At 44.1% G+C, this 23,509-nt stretch overlaps 3 protein-coding genes across 7 annotated transcripts in view; 2 read left to right on the top strand and 1 right to left on the bottom strand.

Moving 5' to 3' along the window:
• The first annotated feature begins 432 nt into the window (after positions 1-432).
• LOC113422303 (heat shock protein beta-11-like) lies at positions 433-1,995 on the top strand. The gene has a single exon (XM_026683145.2). The coding sequence runs from the start codon at positions 677-679 to the stop codon at positions 1,217-1,219; it is 543 nt and encodes a 180-aa protein (XP_026538930.1). The 5' UTR covers positions 433-676; the 3' UTR covers positions 1,220-1,995.
• An 8,745-nt stretch (positions 1,996-10,740) lies between these two features.
• On the top strand, positions 10,741-12,111 carry LOC113422308 (heat shock protein 30C-like). Its single transcript, XM_026683155.2, has one exon. It carries the CDS (start codon positions 11,086-11,088, stop codon positions 11,707-11,709), a length of 624 nt encoding a protein of 207 aa, XP_026538940.2. The 5' UTR covers positions 10,741-11,085; the 3' UTR covers positions 11,710-12,111.
• Positions 12,112-16,801: 4,690 nt separating this feature from the next.
• The window catches only part of FKBP8 (FKBP prolyl isomerase 8), a 29,790-nt gene continuing 23,082 nt past the window's right edge, over positions 16,802-23,509 (bottom strand). For all 5 annotated transcript variants that reach the window (XM_026683174.2, XM_026683176.2, XM_087951456.1 and 2 more), the window contains 2 exons: positions 20,242-20,379; positions 16,802-17,913 (listed from right to left, as the gene is read on the bottom strand). In XM_026683174.2, coding sequence (XP_026538959.2) covers positions 17,827-17,913; positions 20,242-20,379 — 225 coding nt within the window. In that variant the 3' untranslated portion in view covers positions 16,802-17,826. The remainder of the gene's footprint in view (positions 17,914-20,241; positions 20,380-23,509) is intronic.

A 23,509-nucleotide genomic window follows, 5' to 3' on the forward strand; every position in this document is an offset into this window, starting at 1 on the left:
AACCGTGTTACTAACTTAACAACAGCCGTGTCTCACTTAACAAATGTGGCAAGAAAGGAAACAAACTGGGACAAAACTCCCTGAGCAACATAAATTTTGGCCTTAATTGTGGTTGTTAAGTCGAGAACTATATGGACTGTCACAATCCTAAGATTCTGCTAATATTTAATTTGGAGTCCATGAAATAATGTCATGTTTATTAGCTAGCCATTTCTTCTTCTTTTGTGATATAATCAGTCTCTATGCCTAAGGAAAAATGTTAAACCTGAGGAAAACTAGATTAGTTTATAAAGGCCTCCGTTCTTAAGCATCGTTGCCTGGGTGTTTACCGGCAGCAGCTGTTCCTGGCTTAGTTTGCATTACTCCGTATTCTATTTTGGACAGAGTGAGAGCGAAAGTTATCCTAATTATAAACCAGGCACAGGCCAAACAAATGAGGCCAGCGCTGAAAATTGGGTGAGGTTGTCTCATGGTACCAGTTTGGGTGGCTGAGTAATTCTCATGAAATGCCCAAGGGATGAGTTAAATTCTTTACTGTGGGGAAGCATCACATCAAAAATATTCCAGCGAGGTGAGAATTTGAATAAAAGGGAGCTGAATCCTAGAGGCTGAGCATACAGCAACTCTCAGCATACAGAGACACACCGGGCTCAGCTTATTCAGAAGAGAGACCAAGATGCTGTGCAGACTCCACCTCACAGGCCCTCAGAACTCCCTACGAAGCCGAGGTTTATGGCCCCGGACCAGTTCCCTCTTTGAGGAGCTGGAGCGTGAGATGGACTCTATGTGGGAACTCCTGACAAGCAACTGGCGGCCCGCAGCCAGCAGCATGGTCAGTCATGAAACCATCCACAGCTTGGAGACCCCAAGCGCCAATGACACCTTTGCAGTGACTCAAGATATGGCTGGATTTGACCCCCAGGAACTGGTGGTGAAGCTGGTAGGGGAGAAAGTGGTTCTGACGGGCAGGAAGGCCAGCGAGATGCCCAACGGACCATTCCGCTACGAGCTCTTCCGGAGGGCGTGGGACGTGCCCCTGAGCGTGGACCGAGATCGGCTCAGTTGCTCCATCTCCAGCGACGGACAGCTCCGCATCGAAGGTCCTGTGACGGAATCGGCCATGAGGACGGTGCCCATTGCGGTCAACCGAGTGAGAAACGAACCTCAACCAGCAGCTGAAGAATCCACACCCACAGAAGACAGCCGGGCTCAAGGATGAAGGAGGCTGGATGAAAGAGACTTTTTAAAAACTGCATTGCTGGAAAGCATGAAGAAATGTGCACTGCTAATAAATATTTTAGATATGGAATTATAAGACCTGGAGGATAATCAATTCTGAAATGAACTGGTGGGGGGGAGAAGTGGGTAGCAAGTTGGAGAGAATTATTTCATTTACTAGAATTCTCATGGAAAGAATTTGTGACGTAGAATAATTAAAGGTGGGATAAAGTGATGTGGACAAGTTGGTCAGTCTTGGTAAAAGGGTTTGATTCTCAGTCCAATATTTATATTTTTGCTGCTCAGTTAAAATATTGCCAGCTTTTCTTTTCTTTTTTTAAAAACAGATTTTTATCAGCTTTGTAAACAGTTTTACTTCCTGAATCAATCAGTCCCAATGTCTAAGAATTCAATTTAATTTGCTTTTGGGATAAGAACCTGATAAGAACATCTTTTCAGAAAGAGGATGGGAAGAAGTAGAAAAGTGGTTTATTTTAGTTAATGAGAAAAAAAATAATCAGAAGTGTCCCATTTCTTTGACCCAACATCCTTCCTTTGCCAACGTAGACAATTCAGTACTGGAGCAGTTAGCAAAATGGGTAACATTTCCCTGAAGGGTAAATTGAGAAGTAGATTTATACCACAGATTTGAATCTAGCTCTCAGATGAATATTGGAGAATGTCTGAATATAAAGTGGGGACTCTCTGTATGTTTAAGCAGGACTTTGCTCTAGGGGGAATCCATTTCCTGAAAAAGCAAATACATAAATATATATATTTCTCTTCTTTGTTCTACTCATTTCTCAGCCTCGGTGTTCCTCATCTGTAACACGGGAATATCAAATTAAGGCATTTGGCTAGGTGTTTCTCCAGGTATTCTGGTCAGTTTTATTTTTAGAATTTGAATTCTTGCCCTGTAGGAACTCAAACATTAAGCACTCTTAAAACTGTAAGATGAGTGATAGGGCTGACTCACTCCTTTATACAAGAGGTAACCACCACAGGAAAAGAAAGTCCAGAAATATTTCACAAGAAGAGTTCTCCACTCCTCTACTCGTTGTAGAATACCTTATGCCACCAGACTTGAAATTCTAGAACTTGAAAACCTTGAATTACGCCGTCTTCGGTCTGACTTAAGCATGGTATATAAAATCATACATTGCAATGTCCTACCTGTCAATGAATACTTCAGCTTCAACCATAACAACACAAGAGCACACAATAGATACAAACTCAAAGTTAACCGCACCAAACTTGATTGCAGGAAATACGACTTCAGCAATAGAGTGGTCAATGTCTGGAATACTCTACCCGACTCTGTAGTTTCTTCCCAAACCCCAAAAACTTTAACCTTAGACTGTCTACTATTGACCTCACCCCTTTCCTAAGAGGTCTGTAGGGGCGTGCATAAAGCGCACCAACGTGCCTACCGTCCCTGTCCTATTGTTTCTCTTATTCTTCTTTTATTTTTCTTATATGTACCCATTTCATGTATTCACAACTATGTATACTCTTATACTTATTATCTTGTAAACAATTGGCAAATCAAATAAATAAATAAATAAATAAATAAAATAAATAAACTGGCCACCTCAAATTCCACAGCCCTTTTCTTAAGTACAATAGCTAACAGGAACTAAAATTATTCAGCACAATTGAGCAATGATTTTTTTTCAGCAGATATAATATTTTTCTTACGTAGCACACTAGCTCCTTTTCTGATCTTTCATAATACATGCATTTGAATTCTAAAATTCCAATGAAATATTCCACAGCTTCAGCAAGCATGAAACTTGTCCACATAAATAACCGTTATAAGTTTCATATTAGCCAGGAACTCGTAAACGTAGCTGCTGAAAATTTAAGGTTTTGTACATTCAGAACAGAATTAGGCTAATAGGATCTTCTCAGTGGTGGCCCCTCTGTGCTTCCAAAATTAGGTGAAAACTGACTTTGAAAGGGACTATTTTGGTGGGGATTAACAGATTAACAGAGTTGGAAGGGATCTTGTAGGTCATCTAGTCCAACCCTCCGCCCAAGCAGGAGATGTTAGGTTTCCTTTCACGATTTACTTCAGCATCCCCATGGTCATGTGATCAAAATTCTGATGCTTGGCAATTGACTCATATTTACGACGGTTGCAATGTTCCCCTGGTCATATGATCACCTTTTGCGACCTTCTAACATGCAGTCAGTGGGAAAGCCAGATTCAATTATTAACAACTGTGTTACTAACTTAACAATTCAGTGATTCACTTAACAACTGCAGCAAGAAAGGTCCTGTCCAACAACAGAAATCCTGGCGTCAATTATGACCATAAGTGGAGGATTGACTGTACCAGTAATTACTTAATTTAATTAATAACATTCCACAGTCTTTGATCAGGTGATGATGAAGGGAATCTGTAATTCAAATATCTGGAGGAATACATCATGTTTAGGAATTTTCTGCTTGGAGAACCTGCATGTCTCTATTACAGAAGCTAGGGTTTTAAATACCTTATAACATCAAAATAAGCAAAAAAAATAGTAAGAGAACACCTGTCTGATCCTGATGAACACAAATCATCGGGGCCTGATGGATTAAATCCCAGAATTTTAAAGGAGCTAGCAGAGGTCATCTCAGAACCACTGCACCATATCTTTCAAAAATCCTGCAGCACCAGGGAACGAACTACCAGAGGACTGGAAAAGAGCTGATGTGGTTCCCATCTTCAAAAAAGGGGAAAAAACAGACCCAGGAAACTATAGACCAATCAGCCTAACATCAATACCTGGGAAGATACTGGAAAAGATAATAAAAAAACAGATTTGCCAACTTCTAGAAACAAGTAAAGTAATAATTAGCAGTCAGCACGGATTTGTTAAGAACAGATCATGCCAAACCAATCTTATTTCATTCTTCAACATAGTGACGAAATTAGTAGACCAGCATAATATATTTAGATTTCAGCAAGGCATTCGACAAAGTAGACCACAACCTACTTCTTAGTAAGCTAGAAAAAAGTAGAATAGATAGCACCACCACTAGATGGACTCGCAACTGGCTGACAAACCATACTTAACGAGTTAGTCCTTGATGGGTCTAAGTCTACATGGAGGGAAGTAAGCAGTGGGGTGCCACAAGGTTCTGTCTTAGGCCCAGTACTCTTTAATATCCATTAACGACTTAGATGAGGGAATTGAAGGGGAACTTGTCAAATTTGCAGATGATACTAAGCTGGCAGGAATAGCTAACATCCAAGATAGGCTCAAGATCCAGATGGATCTTGACAGACTAGAACATTGGGCCGTATCTAACAAAATGAAATTCAATGTAGAGAAAAGTAAAGTCCTACACTTAGACAAGAAAAACCAAAAGTACACATATAGACTGGGTGAAACCAGGCTCAAGAGCAGTAACTGTGAGAGGGATCTTGGAGTCTTAGTGGACAACCAGCTAAATATGAGCCAGCCGTGTGCAGCAGCAGCCAAAAAATCTAATATAATCCTAAATTGCATTAACAGAGGGATGCAATTGAGATCAAGTGAGGTACTAATATCACTCTATAAAGCCTTAGTAAGACCACACCTAGAGAACTGCATTCAGTTTTGGTCACCACACTATAAAAAAGATATTGAGACTCAAGAAAAAGTACAGAGAAGAGCAACCAGGATGATTAGAGGACTGGAGACTAAGACATATGAAGAACGGTTACAGGAGCTGAGCCGGCTAGTCTAGTGAAGAGAAGGACCAGGGGAGACATGATAGCAGTCTTCCAATATTTGAGGGGCTGCCACAGGGGGGAAGGGGTCAAGCTATTTTCTAAAGCACCCTAAAGCCAGGCAAGGAATAAATGGATGGAAACTAAACAAGGAGGGATTCAACCTGGAAATAAGGAGAAACTTTCTGACAATGAGAACAATCAACCAATGGAACAGCTTGCCCTCAGAAGTTGTGGGAGCGCCATCACTTGAGATCTTCAAGAAGAGATTGGACTCCCATCTGTCAGAAATGGTGTAGGGTCTCCCGCTTGGGCGGGGGATTGGACTAGATGACCTATAAGATCCCTTCCAACTTTGATTATCTGTTATCTGTTACAGACTGTCCTGCTAGTGATAAATATAGGTTGTCCTTAATTCACAACTGTAATTGATCCCAGAATTATCGTTGTTAAGTCATAGTGGTCATTCAGCAGATAATCATGATCGACCTGTTGGAAATTAAAACCCACCCCTCTCCTAGGAAAATGAAATATTTTAGGATATACTAAAAAGGCAGAATATTTCCCCTAAAAAGAAAAGTAGAAACTCAGAGAGGCAGAAACTCAGCCCCTCCCCCTGCTAATGGACCATTACTCTGGCCTAGGCCAGTCTATTTTACATAACAAAGACATACTCCAGATAGAACTATAATAGGAATTGCCCAAAGCCCTTTCATTACATCATCATCCAGCAAGGCTCAACCAAGCCTGGGACTCAGGACAGCCTACAGAGTTGCCCCTGCATGGCCCCATGGGAGTCTGACAACCAATCAGAATACAAGCTCAAATTCAAATCCCAACAGAGGGTATAAATCCAAGGGACTTTCAGCATCTCAGCCCTTCTTCCTTCACCCAAGTCATGTGATCCTGTCCACCATTAAACCATCTTTCCAAGCAGTCACCATGTTTCCAGTATCTTTCTTCCCCACTTGGAACTGAACCTAGAAGGACATTTCTTCCAACAGACCGATTTTACAATCTTTTTTGTGGCGGTCGTTAAATGAACACTAACTACTGAACATGGCAATTTTGAAATAAACTTGTTTTCTCCAAATGGTCTCCCCGCCCCCCCCAGAAACCAGAAATAAATGCTGGAAGCCCTTTTTAAAAAGCTGAAAATCAGTCGTGTGACTGCAGAACACCCATAGGTGCGAGCCTATTGCCAAGTACAGATAATGTGATCATGTAACCACGAAGGGTGGGAGAGGTAGCTGTTGGAACGTTGAAATCAGGTCATAAATATCTCTGGGAAGGTCCATGTAATTTCAAACATTAAGTGAGGATTATCTGTAATTCTAGTATTATCTCCAATGTAAATGGATCGGTTTAAGAACGCTCAGAGGCTGTCTGGGATTGTGTTCAATTCTATAACCTGCCGTGAGTTTAAATTATTTAATTTTTTTTAGCAACTTTGCCACCTGGTGGAAATTGAGAAAAAAGACATACACAAAATTACTCCTACTGTTACCTGGAAACAGGCCAAGATTCCTGAATGATGCAACAGAGTGTAAGAGATTCCAGCACTTTCTCCCTCTGCCTAGCTTTCTCCAGATAACTCAAAACCTCAATTTGATATTAGCCACCAAAAAATTAGAAAATAGATATTTAATGCCTGCTATGGGCATGTTTTATTCACTATGAAAAGCCAGCCAACTGGGGCTTAATTAAACAACCACTAGGCAGATATTAATTAAATTATACAGCCATGCATCTCATCACTGTGACACTGGGTGGCATATGGAGTTAAAAATCTCCCCCTCCTAAAATATAAAAACCCAACCCAAAATAACCACAAAAATAATTAAAACAATGTTAGGGGAAATGAGCATAAAAATTAAACAGATAAATAAAAATTTAAAAACAATAAAACTGTTACAACATAAAAAGTATAATCTGTAGGAGAGTGCCGTTCATTTCCTTAAAAATACAACCACTTAGCAGGCTCTCCAACAATGTCACCAAATCCCCAGGCCAGATGGAAAACCGACAGCTTGAGATTCTTCCAGAAGGTTGTTTTGTCTCTGTTGTTTTGCAAGTCCACTGAGTGGTTCTCTACCGGAGATAAATTCCTTGTGTGTCTAACCAACTTGACCAAGTGTTCTGTTCTGTTCTATTCTATTCTATGGCAAATGAGGTTGGGTCCAATCTGACCTCAGGGGGATGTTTTTAAGAGTGGGCACTACAACAGAAAATATTCTCCTCCTAGTTCCATCAGATAATACCCCTTTGTAGACACAACCCGCAACATGCCATTTCTGCTAGACCTGATAGGACATATGAATTTAATTGGGATGAGGCTGTCCCTCAAATAATGCTGAGTATTGTCATGATTTCTTTAACAATGCCCTAATTGGCTGGGTCCAGACAATACATTAGACACCAACTATGATTTAGAAATCTTATCACTGAGTGCCATTACCTACATTTTGTCTGTAAGCATCCTGAATGGCCTGCCTTCTATAAAAACTAGCCATTAGGAATAGTGGTGAGCATGTTAAAGGTAGTTTCTACTTCCCTTCTTCCTGTTCCCTTCTTCCTTCTTCCTGAGATCCAGTTTGGTCTAGTGGTTAAGGTAGCAGGCTAGAAAGTGGGTGCCTGTGAATTCTAGTCCTGCCTTAGGCACAAAGCCTGCTGGATGACTTTGGGTTAGTCACTCTCTCTCAGCCCTAGAAGGAAGCAATGGTGGGCCACTTCTCTTGCCCAGAAAACTGCAGGGACTTGTCCAGAAAGTCACCAGGACCCGGACAACCGGCAAATCCCACCTTTGACTGGCCCCGCCCCCATCTATTCTCTGCCTCCCGAGTCCCAGCTGATCTGCTGGGTCTTCTTTTGTTGCCCTGCACAGGAGAACGGAGCTGGAAAGCAGGTTGGTGGGGAGGGAATGGGGATTTTACAGTCACCTTCCTCTGGAGTGGGGTGGAAATGGGGATTTTTTTTCCCCTGCCACGTCCACCAAGCCATACCACGCCCACCAAGCTACGCCCACAGAACTGGTGGTAAAAAAAATTGAATACCACCACTTCCCCCAGTCTGCGAACGGCCACCGGTCGGTGGTGTGCCAGAAACTGGTCTCCACAAGCGAGCGAAACCCCATCCACAGACACGCGGGGTGCAGGCAGCCCACAAAATCATGCCCCCTCCGGTCTGCAGAAAAGCTTTTCTCACAGAACTGGCCCCTGGTGCCCAAAAGTTTGGGAGCCTCTGGACTAAAACCTCCACACCAAACCAACACGCATGCTCTTCTCTGTTGGCTGTACAGATATTATAGGAGGCTTGAATTCTAAACTTGTACCCCAAAATAATCTTGAGGGGTACATCCTCCACCATGCAGAACACTGTTTTTACACATTTCATGCTTTGACACAGGATGATCCAAGACTGCAGTTGCGGGAGGTGGGGGGGACTTTCATATTCACCATGGACTCCTTTACTGACAGATTTGATCCAGCAGGATGTAGGACTTCATGCAAAATCTTAGTTTTATTATACTGTGGTGTTAAGGCTAAGGTTGCTCTAGACCAGGGTGTCCAACCTTGGCAACTTTAAGACTTGTGGACTTCAACTCCCAGAATTCCTCAGCCAGCTTTGCTGGCTGAGGAATTCTGGGAGTTGAAGTCCACAAGTCTTAAAGTTGCCAAGGTTGGACACCGCTGCTCTAGACTCTCTGAATTTGTATTCCAGGTTCAACTATCACACGTACTGAAAACTTTCTGACTACACAAAGTAGGCATCTCTTTCCATCGGCCCAGATTGGATTCTGAATTGGATGTGCTTCCAATGTCGTAAACTGAAAATGGATAAGCCAGGCGTTATGGAACAGGAAATGTGTGCAGACAGGGCGACATATTACAATTGATCTTCTCCCCTTAAGCAGCAAAAAGCAGCCACACACAGTCTGGAGGCATTAAAGGGACCACCCCATTTGAGAGCATGCCACTAAAATTAGGCAGCAAAATGGCCCATTTTCACATGGGTCATTTTGCCTTGTCTATCTGAAAATCTGGAAGGTCATCCTCTCCTTTCCTAAAACCCTGAATCGTGGACAAAAACATATGTTTAGAAAATGAATAGAACTGAAGAACTGAACACTTCTTGGATGAGAAGTGAAACGTTTTGGGGGGAAATGGGGAAAAAATCAAGAAAGTCCAGTTGCCTTTGGGAAAAGCACCTTTGGGACAATCATGACCTAGATGTCTGAGGATCTCCATAAGGGGGAAAAAACAGTTAAAATTATGGCAGCAAAAATAAGCATGGGCTGTTTTTTCTTCTTCTTTTGCAGTGATTTTAAAGATGGGGAGAAAGTATCTCCAAGGCTTTCTAATCCTTAAATCCACCTGTTTCTATGATAGGATTTGCTTGTCTCTCCAGAAGCCAAATTAAGATTTCAGAGCTTTGCTCATCTCAGTTTATAGTCTTTGCAGTTAATAGTTACCAATCTCTACGCATAGAAAGAATCTGTGGGAAGAAATATCCATCTGATTCAGTTCCAAGCCAGGAGAAAGACACTGGAGACACGGAGGTGATTGGAAAGATGGTTTAATGATGAAGCAGAACCCCATGGGTTCTGGGCAGCTGACCACATGGAGTTGAGAGTGCGGGATTTTTATACCTTCTCTTGGGCTTTGCACTTGAGCTTCCTGTTCCTGTGCAAGAACATGTATTCTATTGTCAGACTCCCATGGGGCTGTGTAGGGGTTATGTAGGGATCATAGCTGGCTCTATAGACAAAGTACAAATCCTAGGTGTTTGCCTGAGCTAAGTTTGGTTGAAGTTTCTAAGGGTGATGCAATGAAGGGCCTTTTGACAATTCCTATTGTGGCTGAGGGCTAGTCCTACCTTTGTTCAGATCTTCGTATCTTTTCTTTTATGTACACTGAGAGTATTTGCACCAAGACAAATTCCTTGTGTGTCCAATCACACTTAGCCAATAAAGAATTCTATTACTGCAGGGAATTTCAAAATATCCTGACTTGAATGGATTTCTTCCTGCAGTATTTGCTTTGCCTATGAATAGAGCAACCTAGATATTTGGCTTCTTCCAATAATTCTTTATCTCTTAAGTGCTGACATCTGCTGAGGGTTATTAAGAAAGGTGGGGGCTGCTTTCTCCCTAAAAAACAAACAAACGTGTTTCTCCATTTCTTATCCAGGGGCATATAATTCTGCCTTTTAAAATATTTATCAAAATATTTCATTCTTCCAGGAGAGGGGTGGGTGCTCAGTTTCTACCAGTCTTAATTTCTCATCCCCCATCTCCCACACTTCTAGGGTGAAGGGAAGTCTTCATGCCCAGTTTTCTTCTTTAGCATCCTGTCAAAAAAAAAGCGACGCTGACTCTTCTCCATTGTACAAAACGTCTGAAAAAGAGCCGGGTTTTGAAACAGAAGCCCTAGTGACCAGTGTGTTTTCCTGGACTCCCATCCCCCAAAGCAGGAGGCCAGCTCCTGGCAATAACAACTCTGTAGTTACATCCTCTAACCCCCCTTCCTTTAACCTCAAACTATCCACTATTGACCTCACCCCATTCCTAAGAGGTCTGTAAGGGGCGTGCATAAGTGCACCATCGTGCCTCCCGTCCCTGTCCCATTGTCCCCATTTAATCGTACCTATTTCCTGTATTCTTACTCCTGTTTATACTTATACCTATTATTTTGAGAGCGATTGACAAATCAAATCCAATCAATCAATAAATAAAAAATATGGACACCGCCAGCCTTGGGGAAAGCCGTTGGTACCTTTGCAGGTATGTGTGAATACCGGCTGAGCAGCCTTGTCTAGGACAAGCTGGATTTTTCTGGAAGCTGCTGGAGCACAAACGCGTTTAGCCTACTCTGCCCTCCGGGGCGGATTAAGGACCAAGCGGGGCTGGCACGAATTTCACTCTTCCTTCTAGGCGCCTCTGGAGTCGCCGCCGGATTTCCAGATTTGTTTGGAAACGTCTTGCACGCTGTTGCGTCATAAAAAAAAAACAACAAACAACCAAGGCCACGCTGCTTCACCGCGAGGGGGCGTGGCCTGCGGGGACTATAAAAGGCGGCACGGCCTGCCCGGCCTGTCAGAAACTTGACAGAGCCGGTTGGTGGAAGGTTGTTTTGTTTTGGGAGCTTTTGCTGCGCTGCCAACCATGGCGAGCTACTCTCGCGTCCTGCTCCGGATGCTCCCTCTGCGGCGTTGGCCTCTGCCCGGCCTGGGCCCCATCTGGCTCAGCGAGCCGCAGCCGGCGTGCAGGCCCCTGTGGCCGGCCAACCCCAGCTTCGTGGACCGCGTGATGGGAGACATGGAGAGGCAGTTCCAAGAGATGGAGAAGATGAGCCGCGCCTTCTTCCAGGCGACGCCGCTGCCTCTCGGAGGGGAGCGCGAAAGCCACAAGGAAGCCTCGGAGGAAAACGCCTGCCCGGCCGAGGGTAAAAACCATTACCGCTTCTCGGTGGACGTGGCCGGCTTTACTCCCGAGGAGATGACGGTGAACCTGGAGGGGAGGAAAGTGACGGTGACCGCCAAGCGCCAAAGGGAGAGCCAGAGCAATGACAGCGGCTACTGGGTGGAGCATCAAGAGCTGCGCCGGGAAACCCTCCTGCCTCCCGATGTGGACCTTCAGGCCATCGCTTGCTCTCTGAATCCGGATGGGCAGCTGTGCATCGAGGCCCCGCGCCTGGCCGAATCCGAGCCCGCGCAACACACCATCCCCATCGATGTGAAAGCAGCCGATCCGAGTCCCGGCGGGGAAGACAAGCCCAAGGAGCAATGATCGTGTGGATGATGTTCCTGCCACGCACATAGAATCGCCCTATATGAAAATGAGCAGGCTCAAGCTGCTCCCTTTAGAAAAGAAAAAAAAAAAGGCTCTGCGGCCTTGTCTACAATAAAGCCTCTTTCAATTTACCCGCGGACGTTATTTCTGAATGTTGTGTTCTGTGGGTCTGACAACCAACTGGGATAAACTTAAGATTACAGAGGATGATGATGTGCTGAAAAACAGACTGTATAAAAGGGAGTGGGTGGGAATGGAGGTTGTCTTCTACTGTGCAAACAAGTTGAATTCTTAAATGATGGGTAAAGTATGACTGACTAAATGTGGGTGTCCTGTATGACAAAAAAAGTGGACATTGTATTTTTTTTTAAAGAATAAACTTATTTTTATTTTTAAAACGCCTGACTGCCTGAAACCAGATTCTTAAGTGGCTTACAGAATATTTTTAAAAAGGGAACAGGTTAAAAGGTGAAAGTGTTTAAAATAGTAACTTAAGAGCATGAAACAGGAATTGTAATAAGTGGCATCACTCTGTGCAGTTAATTCCATGGAAATTAAATCCTATGGAAACAACATTTTCACCTGGAAGGCTGTGAGGAAGGGAAGGAGCTAATATGAAAGTTGCATTGTCTTGTGTTTGGAACTTTGCATTATTCTGAATGGAAAAGTTACTCACTTGCTCAAACCTCATGCAGGGACTGCTACAGCTGTATTATGGGCTATGTTAACAGTTTGCTATGTTGGTAGTCTTTTGATACTGTCCATTGCAGTGGTGGGATTCAATTTTTTTTTACTACCAGTTCTGTGGGCATGGCTTGGTGGGTGTGGCAGGGGAAGGATATTGGTGGTATCCTTCCCCTGCCAGCCAGAGGTGGTATTTGCCAGTTCTCTGAACTACTCAAAATTTCCACTACTGGTCTCCAGAACTGGTCAGAACCTGCTGAATACCACCTCTGGTCCATGGGGTTTTCTTGACAAGGGTAAAGGAGAAGATTGCCAGGAGAAAGGGACAGCAGAGAATGAGATGGTTAGATAGTATCAACTCAATGACCATGATTTTGGGCAAACTCTGAGCCAGTGGAGGACGGTGGGCTGGGGGTGCTATAGTCCCTGAGGTCAGGAAGTGTTGGACACAACTTGGGAGGAACCACTAACATTGTTCAATCCCTAATAAAATCAAGCTGGTCCTGCCATCAAGGACTAGCTATTGGGAGGACAATACGGAAATGGCCAGTTGACCAATGAACAAGTAGTCCTCCTTTAATGACCGTCCTGTTTAGCGACCATTTGCAGTTACTGTGGTGGAGAAAAAGTGACCAATTAATTCTCACATTTACAATTTGCAGGTCTGTTCAGCAAAGAAAGGCTGAACATAAGCAGAGTTGCAGTTTCACAGTGATGGCTTCACTTAATAGTTGTCAGTTTCAATTGTAGTTGCTAAACGAGGACTGCCTAGAGCAGGGGTGTCAAACTCACGTCGTCATGTGTCATATCGTGACTTTTTCCCCCTTTGCTAAACTGGGGTGTGGGCATGGCCAGCGAGTGATGCATCTGGCTCGTGGGCCGTGAGTTTGACAGCCCTGACCTAGAGTTTACAAGTAGACTTACTTGACTTACATCACACTTGTGACCAGAACTTTCATTGTTAAGTAAGATGGTTACTGAGTGAGTTGCAAATGATTTTGCAATCGCTGTAATTAATGAACCATACAGTCATAAAGCAAATCTAGCTACCCCGCACTGACTGCTTGTTGGAAACCAGCTGGGAAGGTCATAAATTGTGATCACATGACCCTCTCAAGATGCCGCTAGCATTGTAAATACATGCCAGTTGCCAAATTTTGATCATGTGACTGTATGATAACCAGTCATCCATTTTCAGTGCTATTTGTAACTTCAAATGGTCACTAAACAAATAATTGTAAATCAAGGTCTAGCTGTTTTAAAATATGGAAAATAGTAACGATTATCTGTAGCTCTGGTATTAGGATGAGGGTGAAGGTTCGTTCTCCGAGCTATAGATATTCACCACTATTTTCCATATAATGGAAACCAACCCACAAGTTTGGAGAATGAACCTTCACCCTCAATATAGAAAATGTCGCACCTGGATCCTCATTCGAAGGCAGGAAGGTCATTTACGGCAGATGCTCGAGGATGTCAGGAGAACAAATTGTGACTATACAGGAGCATCTTCTTGGATCAGTATTGAAGAAGAGGCAGACTGCCAGTAAGGTTCTAGTAGGTGTGTTAAGCTTAAACGGCCCTTTGGGAACTTTTGTGTAGGTTTGTTTAATGTTGCAATTCTGCCAAGAATATGGGAACACGGGGGAATTTATCTGCCACACTGTCTTTAGGTTCCAGTCTTGACAGTCATTTGTGGGCTTCTGATAACATAATTTCAAAGGAGTCTTTGCTTTCTTAAGCAAAAAATAAATTTTAACAGGATACTGAAAGGGAGCTCCAAGCGACTACCCCCATTTAAATTGCACTTTTTATTTTGCCTATTTCAAGAAAAGACTTAAAACCCCAGCTCCCAACCAAGATGGGGGTGGGAATGAGTGCAGGCAGGTCAGCACACATATCCCAATGTTGAAATATGTGTGTGCATAAAGACGCCTCCCCACCCATTGCCCGTGTGGTGTTTGAGGGGGCAAAATAGCTTCCGCTTGCTTTGGGCTACTCTAAATATATCAGTTGTAACTACTTCATCCCAAAGCGAAACTGAATAAATGCTTCCTGATAAGTCAGTTTCCTGAGTGGGCTAGAGGCATCTGATCCGGTAGGACACCTATATTTATAGACATTTTCAGGTGTCTCTGAGGTAACCTAACTATATTTGTGTATCACCTGATTGAGAAAAGCGTTTATATCTGTTTCCTGGGAAGGGTGGGTAGTAAAAGTTTACTATAACCTACAAGGTGATTGTTTGCCTTATGGCAGGGGTGGGGGAACTATAGCCCTTTTAAAACTTGTGGACTTCAGCTCCCAGAATTCCTGAGCCAGTATGGCTTAGCATGGCTCAGCATGGCAAGCTCAGGAATTCTGGGAGTTGAAGTCCACAAGTCATAAAAAGGGCCATAGTTTCCCCCACCCCTGCCTTATGGGAACAGGTGCAAATCTCTGCTTAGAAGATGGGTCTTGTGGGAATTCCACAATGATGCTCATTAATTTGTGGGATCTGCTACCAAAATACAGGATAGTGGCTTAGTTAGCTTTCAAGAGGGAGGGAGGGGTTTGTTGAACAACTTCAGACATCCTATAAGGCACGGGTGTCGAACTCGATTGTGTGACGTGACATATCATGGTATTTTTTGCCTTTGCGGAGCTGGGGTGGGTGTGGCCTGTGCATGATGCATCCGGCCTGTGGGTCACCAGTTTGACACCCATGCTATAAAGCCTTCCACTGGTTGTGAAAGGCTCTGTGTTCAGGGACGGTGAAGGCCAGTGTTTGGAAAACAGGTAAGACTCTGTCATGGGATTTTTCAAAGGGTCTCCACAAATTTGTGGGGAAGACAACAATAACAGAACCTCTGAACCGATGCTTATCAATTTTCACTTTGAGATATCTGGACTTCAACTCCCTGAATTTCATTCATTCATTCATTCACATACATTCATCCATATTAATATAGCTGCTCATTTCACAAGTAACATGCTGGCTAGGGAATTCTGGGAGTTGGAGTCCATAGATAAAAGTTGCTGAGATTGAGAAACATTCTAGATCCAACACATCTACCAGGCAGTATTTATCACTGGGTTCAAAGTTCAATGGTTGCCTCCCCAGTCATATGATCACACTTCAGGTGCCTAGCAACTAGGCTTATGGACATCTCAGCAACTAGGCTTATGGCCATTTGTTGTGTCCTGCGATCACATGCCCACATTTGCGATGGTTTTGCTGAAAACTGGCCTTATATGAGCCTCTGTGGTGCAGTGGTTAGAGTGCAGTACTGCAAGCTACTTCTACTGCAGCCAGCTGCCTACAATTTGGCAGTTCAAATCCCATCAGGCTCAAGGTTGACTCAGCCTTCCATCCTTCCCAGGTGAGTAAAATGAGGACCCAAATTGTTGGGGGCAATTATGCTAACTCTGTAAACCACTTAGAGAGGGCTGTAGAGCATTATAAAGTGGTATATAAGTCTATTGCTATTACTATTTAGCTTTGGTTTTCAGCAAAACTGCAAAAACTGGTTCGCTTTAACAACTGCAGCGTTTGCTTAACCACTACAAAAAAAAAGGTAAAATTGAGTTGGACAGCTTTACAATTGTCATGAGTTTTGATTGTGATGGGCAGGTTCCATTATGGCTGTAACTCAAAGATTATCTGTACAGCTGGACGTACAACAGCTCAAAGTTAACAACATCATTGAAAAAAAGTGACTTACTGTATGACCATTTTTCACACTTACAACCGTTGCAGCATCCCCATAATCACGTGATCAAAATTCAGGCAGTTGGCAACTGACTCACATTTATGGTGGTTGCAGTGCCTTAAGGTCATGTGATCACCTTTTGCAGCTTTCTGACAAGCAAAGTCAATGGGGAAGCCAGATTCACTTAATAATCGTCTGACTAACTTTAACAATTGCAATGATTCACTTAACAACTTTTCAAAAAAAGGTCATAAAATGGGGCAAAACTCACTTAACAAATGCCTCGCTTAGCAACATATATTTTGGGCTCAATTGTGATAGTAAGTTGAGGAGCATCTGTACTCTAAATCAAATGGGGGCATGGATTCTGCAAGAAACAGTAATACAGTCCAGCCTTGGATAGTTGCAGGGAATCTGATTTTTCAGTAGTAAAAGTTTTCCCTCTCTCCCTGTAAGACACACACACAGACAGACACAACTTTTAAGAACAGCATCCTGGTTGTGGAATTTTGGGAGTGGTTATTACCTACCCACATGGGGTGGGGGGAAGGACTATACCAAAAGTTTTCCCTTCCCCACTTTACTTCCCTGTTCATGTTCCATTACTTTGAGATTCTCAAGCTTTACGGTTCTAAAGTTAAATGAAGATAAATGGACAATAAGTGAATAAATAACGATTCCACGGCCCTCGGAATAAAGGAATGGCTAGGAAATCTGCTGAGAGATGTTGCTTTATTAGACCATGAGGATGTCGCAGCTGTTCACAGTTTAAAATGTAGAGAGTGAAAAAACTGTACCAAAGAGAAGCAGCACTGGGTTTGAGTGGCACCTGGTGCTGCTAACTTAAATGTTGGGTGGCTTAAAAAGGAAAGAGTCAGGGGAAAAAGCCACCAGTAAAGTTTGAAAGCAGATTTTGAGCTAAGATGGAGAGGTTCCTTGACTCCCAATTTGGCTTCCCGAAGACGACTAAAAGAAAGCCACCCAGGTGTGATTTTTACCCTAACCAGAATGAAGAGAACCCGTGAGGTCCTCCAAGGAAGCTTTTGTGGAAGGCGGTTGAACAAACCAAAATCCCTCTCACGCCACCCAAACCAATCCTGAGCACTAAAGGAGCATCTTCACAGCCCTGGCCTCTTGCACCTGGTCCTAAGGCCAGGCCTAAACAGTTTCTAAGCTTCTCCTCCCAGGTCTGTTCTAAAGCCAGTGCAACTTTGTGCAGTCCTTGCTTTCTTCCCCCTGCCAGGCAGACCCCAGCAATATCCTTTCTTCATTTTTGACGGATCCTTTGCGGGGCCACCTACAGCGCAGGGAGAAGAAAAACCCACACGAGCGAGAAAAAGACAGAGAGAGAGAGAGAGAGAGAGAGAGAAAGAGAGAAGTTGAATGGTAGCATCCAGCCACGGCCCGATTTTCCTGCCCTCTCCTGAAAAATACACCCAGGCACTCTGGGTTTCTTCTCACTTCTGCAGCTCCAGAAGCCACCCTGGGTATCTCGACTGCAAAGGGTTCATTGATGTTCAGATCAACTCTGGAAGCTGGGAAGTCTTTCCGGGCAGGAGAGCCACGTCTGCTGTGCCTACCCCACTCAGTCAACCTACAGTCCAGAGGGGGACACCAGTGCAAAGTCGTGTGCCAGTCCTTGAGGGGCCAGGTGGTGGAAGAGGGGCAGGAGCTGGGAGGAAGGAAGGGCCAAATCTCCAAGCCTGATTCCACAAAAATCATCAACCTCAGGTTGGCCTTAGTTTCTGGCTGCTATGATGACCGACAGGGCTACGCCCCCCAGTGCTACGGCAGTGGCACCAAACAGCCACTTCCATGGAATTGTCTGGGAAGGAGAAAAAAGGAGGGGGTGAAAAAAAATAGAAGTGACTGCCAAAATTCAGAAAACACATGACCTAGGACAGGGGTGGTTAACCTTTTTCAGCTCCTGTGCCAATAATTGTGTTCGCACTCGCTTGTATATCAGCACCCAGAAGACAATGCATGCTGGGGCCCCCACGTCCCCTTCGCATGCGTACGTGACCTCCCCTCACGCACCAGGCATCTTTGCACATGCGCACACTTCCTGCACACACACCCCGCCCCTGCACATGTGCGCCAGATACCCGACAATCAGCTGTCAGGAGGCAGAGCACCTGGATGCGCAGTGGGGCTCTTCCGGGCGACCTCTCGCTTGCCGGGGGAAATGGCTCTGCATGCCACTTCTGGCACGTGTGGCATAGGTTCGCCAACACGGACCTAGGAACTGGCATATCCTGAGCAACTCAGAGAAACCACAGAAAATGAATGGGAGAAAAAGACTTAGTGGTCCATCGAGCCTGCCCTTTGAGTTTGTCTTTTGTTTTTATTATTTTTATATTGTCTTTATTTTTAGTTTATTTTTAACGTTTGTCAGATGATGGACAGGCAACAAGGAAGTTTAACCTCAGTTACTGATGAACTGAGCTCAATCAAAGTAACTAAAAATCAAACCTTTTATATCAGGGGGTCCCAACCCCTGGGCCGTGTCCCAGTACCCAGGCCGTGGCCCATTCGGAACCAGGCTGCGCAAGCCCACAATTCATACAGATGGAGCTGCACCAGTGGTGGGATTCTACCGGTTCGGCCCAGTTCATGTGAACCGGTAGTAAAAAAATGCTACCGTTCGGCTGAACCGATATTTCTTCTTTTTTTCCTCCCGACGATCAGCTGTTCCGACGATCAGCTGTGCCAGGTCCCCCCTAGCTGTCTTACTGCTTCGCCCAGGAGGCCTCCCTGAGACCCAGGAAGCAAAAAGGGGCATGTGGGGGGTATGTGCTGCTGTGCCCACCCCCCCCCATGCTCCGTTTTTTGCCTTCCTGGGCCTCAGGGAGGCCTCCTGGGAGCAAAACGCCCCCAGGAGGCTTCCTGAGGCCCAGGTGGCCAAAAACAGAGCACAGGGGGTAGGGGGGAGGTGCTGCACACAAAAAGCCACGCCCACCCAGTCACATGGCCACACCCACCTAGCCACTTGCACTTAGCCATGCCCACAGAACCATTAGTTAAAATATTTGCATCCCACCCCTGAGTTGCACACGCTCGTGCATGCCTACCTACCACTCGCAGGGAAGAATCCCCTCTCCTTCCCCCTGCTGGGCCGCCAAGCTGGGAACCTCTGTTTTACATGTTTTTGTCCTATTCTGCTGCTCCAGCTTGCAAACTTGTTTTTTTTTTTTTTTCAACACCACCCTCTCATTTCATTCCTCCACCATTGAGGCAAGGCCTTGTTTGCAATATGTTGGCTGACAAGCAACTCTTGTAAGCACATTGGGAAAAATTCCGAAAATACTTTCTGACTCCTCCACAAGAGCTCCACCCTGGGTCCCAGGCCTTGGAAAGGGGAAGATTTTACAATGGAGGAGTGGGAAACTTACTGCCCCGCTACCTCTCCCATAGGCGTGCATGGGGATATTTTTCTGAGTTTTGCCTGATCCGCCTCAGTTTTCAAACAAGGCAAGTTGAAGAGATGTGGACTTCAACTCCCAGAATTCCTCAGCCAGCTATGCTAGGAGTTGAAGCCTATATCTCTTCAAGTTGCCAAGTTTGAATAATTAAAAAAGGCCTTGCACCAGTGGTTCTTAACCTGTTGTCCACGGATCCCTGGGGTCTGTGATGTCATCATGGGGGGGGTCCACTAAAGCTTGAAAAATGTTATGATTTAAATCCTGAAGGTTCATGGCCACAAAAGGTATTTAAAAGGGGGTTGGGGTTGGTGGTGAAGAAAAGGTTGAGAACCACTGCCTTAGACCAGAGGTCTCCAAACTTGGCAACTTTAAGACTTGTGGACTTCAACTCCCAGAATTCCTCAGCCAGCCATTCTGGCTGAGGGATTCTGGGAGTTGAAGTCCACAAGTCTTAAAGTTGCCAAGTTGGAGGACCCCTGCCTTAAGAGAAACAGGCCCTAACCTGTTTAGGCTTTGAAGATAGAAAGCAACATCTTATGATGAGCGCAGAAAGCCAGGTGGAATTTTGATAGGCAGGTCAGTTCTAAAGGCGAAAAACAGAAGTTTTTGCAGAAAGTTCCCACTGGCTTTCTGCACTCACCATACAGCTGTTAGTACCCAAGATATCCAATCCATTTCCCTTTTTCTCCCTACGTCTCTGGCTCAGTGAATACTTCTTTCTGGCCACTTACCCAGGAGGATTTATCTTTGCACTTCGCTGGGGGGCTGCTGGACCCAGGGTTCCCCAGCATCTTGCGGTACATCTCTGCCTCGATGCTCTTTTGGTCAGCGTGCTTCTTGGCCAGTTTTGAGAGCTCAGTGTGAATGGTCTGGAGGCCAACGAAAAACAGAGAATGGTGTGATTGGGGGGTACCATTAAGAAGGTGAGAAGAACACTGCTACATCAGCGCGCCTGCTTTATTTGTTTATTTAATTGATATCCCACCTTTATCATTTTTATGAACAACAACTCAAGGCGGCAAATGTATCTAATACTCCTTCCTCGTCCTATTTATCCCACAACAGCAACCCTGCGAGGGTGGGTCGGGCTGAGAAAAAAGAACTGGCCCCAAGTCACCCAGCAAGCTTCTCATGCCCAAGGGAGGACTAGAACTCACAGTCTCCTGGTTTCTAGTCTGGTGCCTTAACCACTAACCTAAGTTTATTTTATTTTATTTTATTATTTTATTTGATTTGTCAATTGTTTACAAGATAATAAGTATAAGTATATACATAGTTATGAATACATGAAATGGCTACATATAAGAAAAATAAAAGAAACAATAGGACAGGGACGGTAGGCACGTTGGTGCGCTTATGCACGCCCCCTACAGACCTCTTAGGAAAGGGGTGAGGTCAATAGTAGAAGTCTAAGGTTAAAGTTTTTGGGGTTTTGGGAAGAAACCACAGAGTCAGGTAGAGTATTCCAGACATTGACCACTCTGTTGCTGAAGTCGTATTTCCTGCAATCAAGTTTGGTGCGGTTAACCTTGAGTTTGTATCTATTGTGTGCTCTTGTGTTGTTATGGTTGAAGCTGAAGTATTCATTGACAGGTAGGACATTGCAATGTATGATTTTATATACCATACTTAGATCAGACTGAAGACGGCGTAATTCAAGGTTTTCTAGTTCTAGAATTTCAAGTCTGGTGGCATAAGGTATTCTACAACGAGTAGAGGAGTGGAGAACTCTTCTTGTGAAATATTTCTGGACTTTCTCAACTGTGCTAATATCAGATACGTAATGTGGGTTCCAGACTGATGAGCTGTATTTGAGTATTGGTCTAGCAAATGTTTTGTATGCTCTAGTTAGTAGTGTGATATTACCAGAGAATTGTCTACTGCCAAGTTGGCCAACACAATTCCAGGAAAAACATATTGGCCAGGCTGCAACCTTCCTTGTGGTCTGTTCTTCACAGGCAACCTTGGAGCAAGAGAAGGTCACTTGAGCCAAATTTTGACTATTGCCCTCCCAAAGAATCCCATCTCAAATAGCCCCAATTTGGAGGAAAGAGGGTAGTTCTGACATTTTCCTTGCCCCTCCCAAGTGCCCAAAAATCTTCTTCCCAAAGATGGTCCCAGAGCCACCGTTTATAAGAGGGAATATGGATATGGATGTTCTCCAGCTTCAGGCCTCCCAAGTGTCTTCTATCACTCCTTGGTGTTCTCTGAGCTTGGCTGTTCAGGGCAAGCTATTGTATGCAAACAGGGAGCAAGCCCCCACACCCACCAGCACTGATGAAGTTACCTAGCCTGGTAATGAAACGTCTGCAAGCAAACAACCAAGCTCAGAGAGCGCCAAGGACTCCCCTGTTCAACTCTGAGCTACAGAGATTCTTTTATTGTCTTCTATCCACCCGGGGTCATATGGTCTCTATTTGCATCCTTCCCAGCCGGCTTCTGACAAGTATAGTCAATGGGGAAAGCCAAATTTACTCAACAATCATATGATTCACTTAACTGCAGTGATTCGTTTAATAACTGTGGCAAAAACCACTGTAAAATGCTGCACAACTCACTTAATAACTGCCTTGCTTAGCAACGGAAATGATGGACTCAACTGGGGTTGTACGTCAAGGACTAACTCTACTAGTGACTTAACGCATTACTATCAATGACTATTTGCAGTTGAAAGGCCTTTAATAAGCAAAGGCAAAGTAACATTTCATTAAAAAACAATTTTTTCTCCAATATCCTATGGGATTATATTTGGCAAACAAGTAATTGCATAGACTGAATTTTTGAATCATGGTTTAATATTTTGGGGTGACCATATCCTTTTAAAACTATATACCTACTACATGGAAATTGATGGCTGGAGAACAAAAATGGGTTCTCTCTGCCTTTTTATTGCTAACGATAGTTCTTAGCACTGGAAAGATAAATTCATGGCTCTAATTAGTCTGTTGGTTCAAGACCTGGTTGTTATTTGCAACAAATGAATGTGTTGCTTCCGCCTGCATTATCTATGGACACTTACAACAAAACATGGAGACTTTAATAAAAATCACTGCACTCTATGTGTCTGTATTTATGAAGAAAGAAAGAAAGAAGAAAGAAAGAAAGAAGAAAGAAAGAAAGAAAGAAAGAAAGAAAGAAAGAAAGAAAGAAAGAAGAAAGAAAGAAAGAAAGAAAGAAAGAAAGAAAGAAAGAAAGAAAGAAAGAAAGAAAGAAAGAAAGAAAGAAGGAAGGAAGGAAGGAAGGAAGGAAGGAAGGAAGGAAGGAGGGAGGGAGGGAGGGAGGGACGGAGGGAGGGAGGGAGGAAGGAAGGAAGGAAGGAAGGAAGGAAGGAAGGAAGGAAGGAAGAAGGAAGGAAAGGAAGAAAATGATTGAAGGAAGGAAGGAAAGACAGACAGACAGACAGTGAGTCAGAAGACAATCCGTTTGGTATAATAGTTAAGGTTTTGAGTTCTAGTCCTCTCTAAGCATTTAAGCTCCCCAGGTGATTTTTCAACCAGTCACTCTTGTCTCAGTCCAACTCACCTCACAGGGTTGTCGTGGGAAAATAAGAGGCATTATCACATACCCTGAGTTGTAGAAAATGAAGGGGAGTATAAATTGAAGTTTTTTGAAGTTTGGCTCAAGAATCATGATTTAATTAGAGGGATTGCTGGAATCCTGACAGCATTATTGTTGTGTTAAGGAGTACAGCAGCTTACGTGGTCAGACACTGGGTTAGAGGCTAGCAAGCCTGTGTTTGAGGTCCGAGCATAGGCGTGGAGCAGGGTGAGCTCCTGTCCTTTGCTCCAGCTTCATCTGGGGACATGAATGGAGCCCCCAACATCACCATTCCGCCCCCCCCCCCCAGGACAATGGTGATGACACTGGCCAATCCTTTCATCCTCATATGAGTGCGAGCAAGATTGTGAGCTGTTCCGCCCCCACTTTTTGTTATTCTTTCCTCTTTGTTCTTATCTATTCAATAAATAGAGCAAGGGGGAAAAAATCTAAAGAAACGCA

This window comes from Notechis scutatus, chromosome 1 (genome assembly GCF_049901735.1).
Source record: "Notechis scutatus isolate UNSWTSFEM ecotype Mainland chromosome 1, rNotScu1.2, whole genome shotgun sequence".
Lineage (NCBI taxonomy): Eukaryota > Metazoa > Chordata > Lepidosauria > Squamata > Elapidae > Notechis > Notechis scutatus.